The following is a 12,524-nucleotide window of genomic DNA, read 5'->3' as shown; positions in this document are numbered from 1 at the left end:
GGAGCGTAGGGATGGGCCTGGTAGTCAGATCCTTCTTCACGCCAGCCCAGAGAGGGGAGAGTGCCCTGAAAGGGGTCTCGGAGGGAACCTGAAACCAGGGACCCTGAGTCAGTAGTGAAGCATGGGCCTGGGAAGGGCTGGAAGCACTGTCCAAAGTCACTGACCCAGAAAGAGGCCAGACCGGTATAGGGTCCCTGCAAACTTGGCCCAGCCCTGATCACTTCTCTGGGCCGTCTGGGGCAGCATGACGCTCTCGAAAGGAAAATATAGAAGAAACTTTCTTGGTTCAGGTTCATAGAGTTGTGGACAGAGCTGGGCTCTGGCAGTGAGGTTTACAGAGATTTGGTTGATAAGAAATGCCGTTATTAGATTTCTTTATGTCTCATCTCTATAGAAAGATTCGAAGCAGCTTTGCCAATAATCAGGGTAGGAGAATGGAACCTCAATACCAAAGATTAAAAAAAAAAAACAAAAACAAAACAGATGCAGTAGCTATGAGAGGAAATATGCTCTCTGAGCTTCCTGGTAGACAGGGCAAAAAAGGAAACGGTCCATTACCTAGTTCTTTCTTATAAAGGAGCAAAAAAGCTCTGATTCTTTTAGGGAGTCAGATTTTCCTGACCCTAAGCCTCGCTGAAGCTTCTCAGATGCTCCTGTGTAGGGTATCGGTTCTTGGCTTTTCTTCTGCCGCTGTTCATATGCTTGATAGGCCCCTGCGGGGAAGACCTCAGCTGCAGCATCCATGAACCATTGCTGGCTCCCTCTGATTCAGGGGCCCCAAGGGGGGAGGCTAAGGTGGAGGGTGCTAAGAGTTGAGATGGTTAAGCCCGGAACAGTGCAGAAGTTAAGAGTTGGACGAAAAAGATCCACCCCAGGGCCTAAGCTGATCCAAGGAGCGTGCTAGAGATCTCTAGCGGGGTGTCACTTAAACCAGTGGTCCTGTCCGTGGATCTCCCCACATGAACTAATGTGCAGGGCTCTAAACAACCCAGCCCACTGAATCCTGGGGGTAGGCCCCTGGGGGTCTGCGTTTCAGGAAACCTCCCAGGTGACTCTGATGTTTTGCTGGGTGCAGAAGCACTGCTTCCAAGGACGTTTCTCAAATAATCCTTCTTTTAGCTTGGTTCTGCGTAGGAGCAGATGGTTTGAGGCTGTGCTGATGTTCTCTACCATCGGCCGGAGGGAGAAATCTGTGAGCTGAGGAAGGTGTGTGCAAGGTAACGTGTCTAGATCTAAGGGGTTAAGGAGAGTTCACTGAGAAGGGGTAGAATCACCTAATTCTGCATGCATCACTTTTTAGATTCTGAAAGGAATACATGTACCTTATAAAAATTCAAATAAATATAGAAATGCATATGGTTAAAAAAAAAAAGAAGTTCCCTCCCCATCTCATTCCACATACTCCTCAGAGGGAAGCGCTTTGGCAGTTTGTGGTGTGTTCTTCCAAATCTATAAAGAGCTCTTCCCTGGCCGGTTAAGGAGACCGTATGTTTGAGTGGATAGGCGCACTGGATTCCCAAGCAGACTGGGGTTCCAATCCTGGCTCCTCTTCTTCACTCCCCCTCCATTTCTTTCAGCAAGTACTTATTTGGCTCTCCCTGGGTGCCAAGCAGCGTTTGAAATGCTGCGCGTGCAATATCCTGGCTCTCCAGGGCCCTGGGGTCCTCGCAGTGGGGACTGCAGAGCACAGGACGTGAAGGAATGCAGATCACAAAAATGATGATGGTCCTAGCCAGCAAAGACAGCGGCCGTGCGGTGCGGTGCGCGTCTTTGCTGGTGTAGACGGGGTGCTCAGGCAGGCGTCTCCTTGGAGCAGCACTTGAATTACGGGCCCGCAGGGTGAGGAAGCGCGGGGCGGCTGGTGTGCCGGGTGGAGAGTGCGAGGAAGGACGAGGGGGGAAGAAGCTGGGGGTGCCGGAGGACACAAGGAGGTCGCTGGGGTGGAGCGGGCCGGGGGGAAGGAAACAGAGAGGAGAGGGGTCAGAGAAGTGAGCGGTTCGTGGGTCTGATAGAAAGTGCCCTGCAAAGCAGGTGGGCGCGGCGGGGCTGCCCTGCACGGGGCGCGAAGGCGCGGCAGGGGGCGCTAGAGAGCCGGGCGGGCGGCGCAGCGCGCTGAGGCCGAGAGGGGGCCGGGCGCTGGGGCCCGGCTCAGAGCGCAGCTTGTGGGAGCCTCAGCTTCTCGAGCTCAAAATGGGAACAACCGCCGACCTCGCTGGATTGCCGCGAGGAATAAAGGCGCGGCGCGCACAAGGTCCTCGGCACACAGCCCTGCCCCCGCTAGGAAGTGGGGACCGTGATTGCTATTGGCCTCTTGGTCTGTTCTTCAGTTAAATAAAACCTGGAAACGGGGCGTTTTATTTATTTTTTTTAAAGATTATTATTATTATTATTTTAAAGATTTTATTTATTTATTTGACAGAGAGAGACACAGCGAGAGAGGAAACACAAGCAGGGGGAGTGGGAGAGGGAGAAGCAGGCTTCCGGCGGAGCAGGGAGCCCGATGCGGGGCTCCATCCCAGGACCCCGGGATCATGACCTGAGCCGAAGGCAGACGCTTAACGACTGAGCTAACCAGGCGCCCCTATTATTTTTTTTTAATTAGAGAGAGAATGAGAGCGAGGGAGAGCACAAGGAGGGGAGGGTCAGAGGGAGAAGCAGACTCCCTGCTGAGCAGGGAGCCCGATGCAGGACTCAATCCTGGGATTCCAGTCCTGAGCCGAAGGCAGTCACTTAACCAACTGAGCCACCCAGACGTGCAAACGGGGCGTTTTAATTTTTTCTAAACATACACCTCTAAATAAAAGGTGGGAAAATGTGCGCCGGGTCCCGGGTCCCAGAATCCTGGCTGGCCCAACACTGAGAAGCCAGAGCGGAGAAAGTTCTCACCCAGCAGCAGGGGCTATGGGGGGAACTTTTTCCCTTGTGGGGGCTCCCAGGACTGAGCCCCCAACCCCGTGCACCACTCCCTTAACCTCTCCTGCTTCATCTCCACCCGGGCCTTGCTCAGCTTCTCCTAGATTTGGGGAGCCACAGGGCACCCTCTTTGGAAAGTCAGCACTGAGCCTTCTGTTCATTAGCTCAGTCACCTCTTCGAGAGGCTTTCCAGGTGCCTGACTTTGCAGCCAGACAATGTGAGTGGCAGTCCAGACCTCAGGGGGCGGGGGGCAAGAGCCAGGGAGGCTCATCCCAAACCTGAAAGTGCTCTGCGAGGGGGTAGGCGAAGGCTGAGGGGGCTCAGCACCCACGTCTTCTGCACACTCAGCCAATGTGCCAGGCCCCAGTTCTGCCCCAGGGGAGTTGCTGACCACCCTCCCAGAGATGGGGACAGATGTGCTCGGCTGTCCTGACCCCAGCCTTCCTCCTTGCCCGCATTCACAGGCCCTGGGGGGCTAACCCCACTCTCTCGGCTGTGGCTGCGCTGCTAGTGATAAGAATCCAGATTGCTAGCATATGCGGAGCATCTAGTGCGTCCCAGGCCCCGTGCTAAGCGCTTTTCACTCATCCTCTCATTTAACCTCGGCAATAACTCTGAGCTGGGCATTAAAGCCCCTCTCCAGATAAGGGCGAGGTGAGCTCAGATCTAAGAGCGGCTCTCATTCTGCTGCTCGGCTTCCCTGCCCTGACACCCTTCCTGGGGATCCCCCAGCCTTCAGCGCCCTTCCTTCCCTCTCTTCTCTGGGGCGTCCCCCCTGCCCCGAAGCACTTCCTTCTTCTGACTCACCCCATGATTGGAGGCCTTTCCCCCTCTCTCCCTGGCAGTCTGAACCTAGCACTTGGGCTCAGTCCTGGGCCCGTCGGACCGGTCGTGCTGGGGATCTTTATTCTGCTTCCTCCATCAGCAGGGACTGTCCCGGCTTCTTCCTTCCCACCATGTCTCATGGGGCACGCTTCATTGCAGGGCCACACCTGAGGCAAGTTGCCTTGCCTGCAACTCTTCGTGGGTCTTGGAGCCTGCAGCCAGGGTCTGAAACTTTGTTGTTCAGGTGCCCCATCTGTAAAATGTTGTCGAGCACGTGTCCCCCAATATATATTCACCCATTTACTAATTCTAGACATGTTGCCAGCCTTCACGGTGGCCTCCAATTATTCTCACCTCCCATTGAGCCATGCCTTGTGCACTGCATGGGGCTGACCCGGGTCACCACGAGGATACTGTGGAAATGATGGAGAGTTAACTCTGAGGGGAAGAAATTGTGGCTCTTGTCTTGGGCTCCCTGAATCCCTGGCTCTGGGGGGAGCCAGCTGCCCTGTTGTCAGGACACCCAGCAGCCCTGCGGGGTGGCCCATGTGGTGAGGAGCTGTGGGTGAGTCACCTTGCAGGGGGTTCTGCAGCCTTGGTCCAAGTCTTCAAAGGAAAGTAGGCGTGATGGCGTCCGGCCTCCAACCTCATGAGAGACCCGCCCCAGAGCCAAGGGGCTCAGCTCTATCCAGGTTCCTGGCCCTCAGGAGCAGAGCGAGATGTTTTAAGTTGCTAGGTTGTGAAGAGACCCCCTTTTGCAACAAGTCACTAACAGGAGTAGAAGTCTGAAGACTAAGGATACAAATGTATATAAGTGACTTGCTAATATTTTCTTGCCACACTCCCAGGGGATGATCTTGTGACCCCCTGGGGTTCACGTTCCCCACGTTGGAGACGCTGAGCTTCCGAATGACATTCCCAGATCAGCAACCTGAGATCCAAGGCTCTCTGGGTGGCCCCCACTACCTCTCAGGTCGTATCTCTTGGACTGCTCTTTCCTCTACCTGGGGTCACTAGCTCATTACTGCTGATGAAATCCTACCTGCTTTTATAGGCTGACCTGATAGAGCTCCTTTCCAGAGCCTTTCTTGATTGTGCAGGAGGTGGGAGTGCCAGGTTCCTGGCCCAGCCTCCCAGGACTGCTCTCTGCATGAGCTCCACAACCCGCAGGGAAGTGTACTCAGAGGGGGTGGGGTCACTCTGTGTGAAGTTCGGTAGGCAGAGCTCTAAGGGTGGCCCCCAAGATCCCACGCTGTCATCCCTGGAACCTGGATACGATGAGCTATCACTCTCATGATTGTGTTATGTTATAGGTAGTTGACCTTATATATGACCATATATAATGTGTGCACAGATGGCCTTAAGAAAAGATTTTCCAGGGCGCCTGGGTGGCTCAGTTGTTAAGCGTCTGCCTTCGGCTCAGGTCATGATCCCAGGGTCCTGGGATCGAGTCCCATATCGGGCTCCCTGCTCCGCGGGAAGCCTGCTTCTCCCTCTCCTACTCCCCCTGCTTGTGTTCCTGCTCTCACTGTGTCTCCCTCTGTCAAATACATAAATAAAATCTTAAAAAAAAAAAGAAAAGAAAAGAAAAGATTTTCCAAGTGGACCTAATCTAATCACATGGGCCCCTTTAAAAGCATAGAGGAGGGGCGCCTGGGTGGTTCAGCTGGTTAAGCGTCTGCCTTCGGCTCAGGTCATGGTCCCAGGGTCCTGGGATTGAGTCCCACATCGGGCTCCCTGCTCAGCGGGAAGCCTGCTTCTCCCTCTGCCCCTCCCCCAGCTCATGCTTGTGCTCACTCTCTCTTTGAAATAAATAAATAAATAAAATCTTTACAAAAATAAAAAAAATAAAAGCGTAGAGGAAGTCAGATCTGAAGCAGAAGAAAGATTCCACGGGCTGCTGCTGACTTTGAAGATGAGGGGTCACGTGACAAGGAGCGTGGGTGGCCCGCAGGGGAGGAGGACAGCCCCTGGCTCACAGCCAGCAAGGAAGGGGGGACCTCAGTCCTATAGCTGCAAGGAACTGGGCTCTGTCAGTCACCTGAACATGTTAGAAGCATGTTCTTTTTCTCCTTCGCCTCCATTAACCAAAACAGTCCTGCCAGCACCTTGATCTCTCCAGAGCAGAGGACCCAGTTGGACTGTGTTTTAAGCCACTAAGTTTGTGATACTTAGTTACTCAGCAGTAGAGAATTAACACGTGAGGCTCTATGTCCCTGAAGACCTAGCATAATTTAAGATGTATATTCTCCTTTTTTAAAGTAGGCTCCACGCCCAACATGGGGCTCGAACTCACGACCCTGAGATCAAATTCTCAGGCTCTACCGACTGAGCCAGCCAGGCGCCCCCAAGATATGTATTATTAAAGGAATAAATGTAAGGGGTGGGTGAGTTCTCAGCATAAACACACCACCATTGTGGCATAGTTTTCTCTCTGGCTATTTTTCCGTTTCTTCGGACTGTCTCTGGTATTTTGCAGGAGACTCACTTGTAAATTAGTGGCCCGGTCGGTCAGTGTATCATGTGTGTCTGGCTTTCTTCACGTTGTTTTATCACCTCGGACTCCCATTCTAAAGCTATTGGCTTTGGAGAGGATTTGTCAGCTCCGATCTGCATCCTGCTCCCTTATCAGTGGGTTTGGGGTTCGTGGTTACAGGTAAAAACCAGATTTCAGAAACATCATATTCCAGTGTAACATGCAAACAGAGGAAGGCATAAATCCGAAGTGCACAGCTTTCTTCGGTTTCACAAATGGAACACGCCCATGCAACCGGGGTCCAGATCGAGAAGCTGAGTGTTTCCGTTACCCAGAAGCCCTCTTGTGCTACCTCCCAGTCACTGCTTCTGCAAGAGGAACTACTATTGTGCCCAAAGCAGCATAGGTTTGTTTGCCTGAATAAACCAGATTGCGAGTGATGATATCAGAGAATGCTAAACTCACAGCCCCACAGTCCCCAAGATGACTGGCCACAGTCCCAGTGCGTGCAAACAACAGGGGGCTTTTCAGGACACAGACAGATGAGGGTGCGCCCAGGCCTTTCATATTTCATGCAAGGACCACATTCCTAAGGTCTCATATAATGTAAAACTCTCATAATAAAGTCTAGTTCTGTCATTGAAATGACTGTAACATAAGGTTTGCACACCCTCTCATGTGGGGCCTAAAGCGAGACTAATTAACATCTTTACTATTGCCCAATTTCCAGTTTAGCATAATTCAAACCAACACACTCCTCCCTGAAACCCCCGTGGGGCTGTGAGGGTCTGCACTTTAGCTTCTCGCAGACCCCAGGGCCCAGCCGCGGTGATGGCATGGGATCCCGGTTCTGGGTGTGGCTTGGGGACAGAGCACAGGTCCTGGAGTCGGGAGGCTTACATTCTAGACCTCCCTCTGCTCCTTCCTTGCACTTTATGACCCTGGGTAAGCTCTTACCTGCTGGGCCTGTTCCCTCATCTGCAAATGGGACTAAGCTCTGGGGTTCATGAGAGGAGTTCCGGGATGAGAAGTCTTGGGCACATAATAGGAGCCGATGGGAGCTTGTTGGCACCAGTCCCAGCTGGGGTGGGAAAAAACTGCTCACCTGTCTCTCCCCGCACCACCCCCATGCTGCTTGGAGGACTTTGCTCCCTGGGAGAGTGAAGCCAGCGAGCCCCAAGCCCGAGAGCCTGGCCGCTGAGCCTCCACGGGAGGCTGGGGCCCAGGCTCAGATGCCAGGGTCAGAGCCCGGATTGGGCAAGAGCAGAGCGTGAGGCTCCCTCTTCCTGGTCAGGGATATTTGGAAACACCAACAATTCTGGGAAATTTAGCAGCAGGAAGTGAAAGGAGGCAGGGTGCATGCTCCCATGGCGCCTTCTGGACTGGCTCCCCATCCCAAATCCTGCAGAGATTAGCGGGGTGACTGGCAGGGGCGTGAGGGGGAGAGGGACAGACCAGGAGACTCCCCCTCCCTGGGGAGGAAAGCAGGGGTGACCCATCCCCCACTCCCACTCCACACATCCCCTGAGTTCCAAATCCTTTTTCACCTCTGTTTACTGTCCAAAGTCCCGGGCACTGGGGATGCCAGGTTCCGAGTGTTGGGACACACACACACATACACACACACGCACACGCAGACGCAGACACGCAGTGCTCAGGGCCTTTGTATGGACCCTGCTCCCTCCCCTCCCACCGTCCAGGGCTGTAGGGCTGTCCGTGCATCCCAAGTCTCCAGGCTTCAGCCCCCTTCTTAGCCTAGGATCTGCACAGCATTGAGGGATCCAGGAACCAACCTCAAGACCGTCAGCAAGTAAAAGGGGAGGAAGGGCAGGGGACCGGGACTGACGGGTGGGGCGGGGGGTGCTGGGCAGGAAAACTTCAGAGGAAGAAGTCTGGATGTCAGGCCTGGGAGCGAATGGGAGAAAGAATGTTTTCCTATAGCCACCGATTGCTTAGAAACGGACTGGACCCCACAGCCCGGCTCCGTTGGGCCCCAACCTCAGCCCTAACCCCAGCCTTGTCCCAGGCCCAGGTCCAGCCAACCCTACCATGACAAATGACTATCAAGATCTTCAGCATCTGGACAACGAGGACAATGACCATCAGCTCCGACAAGGTAAGGGGACACCTCCTTCCAGTTCTGAAAGGTGAGCGTGAGGTGGCTCTTGAACCCTTGCCTCAGCTCCCCCTTCCTCCTGTGACCCTGCCCCTGTCCCTGGGTCTGCCCCACTCACCAGGAGATGGTCTGAGCCGTCCCCTCTTGGGGGACGTGGAGGCTGTGGGGCTGGAGCCCCTTTCTCTGTGACGGGACTCCCAGGCCTCTGCAGGCCTCCTGAGCGTTGCCACGACGCCCACTGCTCAGGAGCTTGGGGGGGGGGGTGCGGATCCAGGGGCCCAGGAGTAACTGGGAGGTGTTAGGTCCCCCTTCTTCCCTCGAACACCTGGTGAGCCTTGGCCCCGTGTGTGAGTGTGTATCAGCGTGAGTGCCCCAGGTGCCCGGGGCCATTTGGTCAAGGGGTCAGACTTCGGTGAGGAGGCCAAGGGACCAAGTATCCAAGGAGGATGAGGCCCCCATCCAACAGAAACAAGCCCCCCTTCTTTCTCCTGCGAGCAGGGATGCTGTTTGGGCTGAGCAGGAGGGGCCTTGGGGATGGGTGTAGGGGGAGGGCTGCAGGTGGGGGCAACTCGGGGGACTCTGGCTGCTCGGTCTTCTGTCCCTGCGCCCAGCCAGGGCAGTGGGGTTCATGGGGAGAGGAAGAAACCTCCTCCCCTTTCCTCCCCTTTCTGGGGTGGGCTGGAGGCAGCGACCCCGTCCCCCCACCCACTCCTCGGGCTGCGGCCGGCAAGCTCTAGGCTCGAAGAGGCTCATCAGCGTCTGTGACACAGGCCGGACACTAGGTGTCAGCAGAGGCTCAGGGCCCGGGCGGCCTGGGGCGGGGCCAAGCTGGGGGCCCCCCTCCAGCTGCCCCTGGCCGCTCAGGGTCCCCAACCACCCAGATTTCTTAATCCCTATGGTTCCTCCTCGTCCAGGAGAGGAGCCTTAGCCCGCTGTCGTCCGGTGGCCCCAGAGCTGCCCGGGTGCCCCTGTGTCCCTGAGACCGCGATGCCCCCCCCCTCTTGCTAGGGCCACCCGCCTCGCAGCCGCTGTTCCGGCGGCTCTGCTCGGGACCCTGCCTCCTCCGGCTCTCCCTGGGCCTCGGCCTCCTGCTGCTGGTGGTTGTCTGTGTCATCGGATCCCAGAGTGGGTGCCCTGGGAGTGGGCTGGGAGGGGAGCCACGCCGGGGGCTGGGGCGGGGGGGGGGGGGGGGGGGAGGGGGCTGGCTTCCGCGACGGCGGACGCGGCCCCCTCCTTCTGCCCACTGCACACCGTCTCCCCCGCCCAGACTCCAGGCTGCGGGCGGAGCTGCAGGCCCTGAGAGAGACTTTCAGCAACTTAACAGCGAGCGCCGAGGTCGAGGTCAAGGCCCTGAGCAGCCAGGGTGAGGGGGCCTGGGGCTGGGGCTGGGGCTGGGGCTGGGGGGCCGTGGAACGCTAGGGATGCGGGGGGGTGCCGCTGAGCAGGTGTCTCCCCCAGGAGGAAGTGTGGGCAGAAAGATGAAGTCGCTGGAGTCCCAGCTGGAGAAACAGCAGCAGGACCTGAGCGAAGGTCAGAGACCCCGCATGTGTGATGCGGGGGGGCCCTCGGGCCAAACCCAGGGGTGTGGCGGTGCGCGTGAGTGATGCCCGCTCCCCGCCCCCCAGATCACTCGGGCCTGCTGTTGCACGTGAAGCAGTTCGTGTCGGACCTGCGAAGCCTGAGCTGTCAGATGGCCGTCCTCCACGGCAACGGTGAGGAGGAGGCGGGGGCGCGCGCGCGCTCGGCCGCCCCCCGCCCCGCCGGCCGCTCCTCAGCGCCCCCGCCCTCCCCTGCCCCCCAGGCTCGGCGAGGGCCTGCTGCCCGGTCAACTGGCTGGAGTACGAGGGCAGCTGCTACTGGTTCTCCCGCTCCGGGAAGTCCTGGGCCGAGGCGGACCGCTACTGCCAGCTGGAGAGCGCGCACCTGGTGGTGGTGGGCTCCTGGGAGGAGCAGGTGAGCGCCCGGGGGCTGGCGCGCAGGGGCGGGGGGCGGGGCTGGCGGCTCCGGGGGGCGCTCACCACCCCCTCCCCTGTCCCCAGAAGTTTGTCCAGCACCACATGGGTCCTGTGAACACCTGGATGGGCCTCACCGACCAGAGTGGGCTCTGGAAGTGGGTGGACGGGACGGACTACGAGACGGGCTTCAAGTGAGTGTGCGCGCCCCAGTGGCCCCGGGGCTCGGCTGGAGGGGGCGGTGGGGGCGCACATCCGCTCGTCTCCGCAGGAACTGGAGGCCCGAGCAGCCGGACGACTGGTACGGGCACGGGCTCGGGGGAGGCGAGGACTGCGCGCACTTCACCGACGACGGCCGCTGGAACGACGACGTGTGCCAGAGACCCTACCGCTGGGTGTGCGAGACAGCGCGCGAGCCGGCCAGCTAGGAGCCTCCTCTCCCCTAATTTATTTCCTCGGTGCCTCCACCTGCCCCGTGACCCTCCCGTCGGGGGGGGGGGTGCTCCTCCACTGTCTCGGGGATGGCTCATCCAGGGTTTTAAGGGAAGGGGAAAGACGCTGTCTGAGGAACGTTTGGCGGGGCGGGGAGATCGAAACCCCTGTCACCTGCCGCAGCCTGCAGAGTATGGTCGTCCTTTTTTAGAGTAAAAAGACCAGAAATACTCTAAACGTGCCATGCGTTGTCTGGTTATTGGGCATTAGGAATCGGGAGTGGGCTGGTTGGTGGGAAGCCTGGGGCAGGCCGCGGGGCCTGGTGAGAACCCCATGGGCTTTGGTGCTTACAGGGATGGGAGTTAGGGCTTCTGTTCTGAGTCTCCCCGGTAACGGTGTCCCGTTGCTGGGGACCGCTGCACCTGCAGCAGTTCCCCTAGGACCAGAGTCACCCCGATGTGTCCAGTGCTTCAGAGGCTTTGCATGAAACTCACTGGTGTCCGCTGCGTGCATTACAGGGGACAGAGGTAGTATCCACAGACAGGCAACAAATACAGTGAACATGAAGATGAACCTACCACCGAGAACCGCTAAACCTGCAAAGAAAGCCAGAAAACCAGGAGCGAGGCAGAGAAGCCCCCAAATAAACAGAATCCACAACCCAGGATGGGAGTTCACGGAACGAACAGATTAAGACTTTGCAGACACTCACTGGATTATCAGCAAACATTGAATGAAGACAAAAGTGGAGACAGAGACAGATCTATCAGCATATGAAGGGCTCACCATCTTTCCAGATAACTTTGACTGTAAGAGAAAATAAAAGTGAAGCAGTCAGGTAATTGAGAAATGAACGAGCAGAGCACTACATACTGAGATTGTGGGATGGTCTAAAGCAGTTCTCGGGAGGAAAGATATATAGACTGAAGCACATTTGTTAAAAAACAAGGTTGAATGGAAATAAGCTAAGTTTCAACTCAAGGGACTTGAAAAAGAATAAAACCCCTCAGAATGGAAAGCAGGGATTTATTAACAAATCATCTACCACAGTGTATGTATTCTATTCGAGTACACTGGGACATTTAAAAAAAAAAAATGAGCAAATACTGGGCCATCAAGCGAGTTTTAACAAATTTTGAATAGAGAATTTCCACTATAAGGACCGGAAAGATAAAATTCCTATATAAGTCATTAGCAAACCCAATCAAATGATGTATTAAAAAGATAATACATTGGGGAGGCTAGGTGGCTCAGTTGGTTAAGCGTCTAACTCTTAATTTCAGCTCAGATCATGATCTTGGGGTCATGAGATCAAGCCCCACATCAGGCTCTTTGCTCAGTGGGGAGTCTGCTTGAGATTCTCTCCCCTTCCCTCCTGCCCCTCCCCCCCCTAAATAAATAGGAGCGCCTGGTTGGCTCAGTTAGTTAAGCAGCTGCCTTCGGCTCAGGTTACGATCCGGGGGTCCTGGGGTAGAGCCCCGCATCGGGCTCCCTGCTCAGCGTGGAGTCTGCTTCTCCCTCTCCCTCTGCTGTTCCCCCTGCTTGTGCTCTCTCTCTGTCAGATAAAAAAACAAAATCTTTTTTTTTTTTTAAAGATTTCATTTATTTATCTGACAGAGAGAGACAGTGAGAGAGGGAACACAAGCAGGGGGAGTGGGTGCCCCACATAAACAAAATCTTAAAACAAAACATGTTTGGGGTGCCTGGGTGGCTCAGTTGGTTAAGCGACTGCCTTCAGCTCAGGTCATGATCCCGGAGTCCCGGGATCGAGTCCTGCATTGGGCTCCCTGCTCAGCCGAGAGTCTGCTC

The 12,524-nt window shown here is 56.1% G+C and overlaps 1 protein-coding gene across 3 annotated transcripts; it reads left to right on the top strand.

Moving 5' to 3' along the window:
• The first annotated feature begins 31 nt into the window (after window positions 1-31).
• On the top strand, window positions 32-11,977 carry LOC116649173 (asialoglycoprotein receptor 1-like). Of its 3 annotated transcripts, none has more exons than XM_032431716.1 (9): window positions 32-1,217; window positions 8,242-8,331; window positions 9,340-9,456; window positions 9,599-9,694; window positions 9,790-9,861; window positions 9,957-10,043; window positions 10,133-10,284; window positions 10,371-10,477; window positions 10,555-11,977. In XM_032431716.1, the coding sequence occupies exons 2-9, from the start codon at window positions 8,265-8,267 to the stop codon at window positions 10,709-10,711; spliced, it is 855 nt and encodes a 284-aa protein (XP_032287607.1). In that variant the 5' UTR covers window positions 32-1,217; window positions 8,242-8,264; the 3' UTR covers window positions 10,712-11,977. The 3 variants fall into 3 exon arrangements, with proteins under 3 accessions (XP_032287607.1, XP_032287608.1, XP_032287606.1); XM_032431717.1 differs by lacking the exon at window positions 32-1,217 and adding an exon at window positions 7,835-8,025 and having other exon boundaries at window positions 10,374-10,477; XM_032431715.1 differs by lacking the exon at window positions 32-1,217 and adding an exon at window positions 7,835-8,025.
• The last annotated feature ends 547 nt before the right edge of the window (window positions 11,978-12,524 follow it).

Source organism: Phoca vitulina, unplaced genomic scaffold, assembly GCF_004348235.1.
Source record: "Phoca vitulina isolate PV1807 unplaced genomic scaffold, GSC_HSeal_1.0 scaffold47, whole genome shotgun sequence".
Taxonomy (NCBI): domain Eukaryota; kingdom Metazoa; phylum Chordata; class Mammalia; order Carnivora; family Phocidae; genus Phoca; species Phoca vitulina.
The sequence above is the reverse complement of the archived record's forward strand: the minus strand, read 5'-3'. Positions and strand labels throughout refer to the sequence as shown.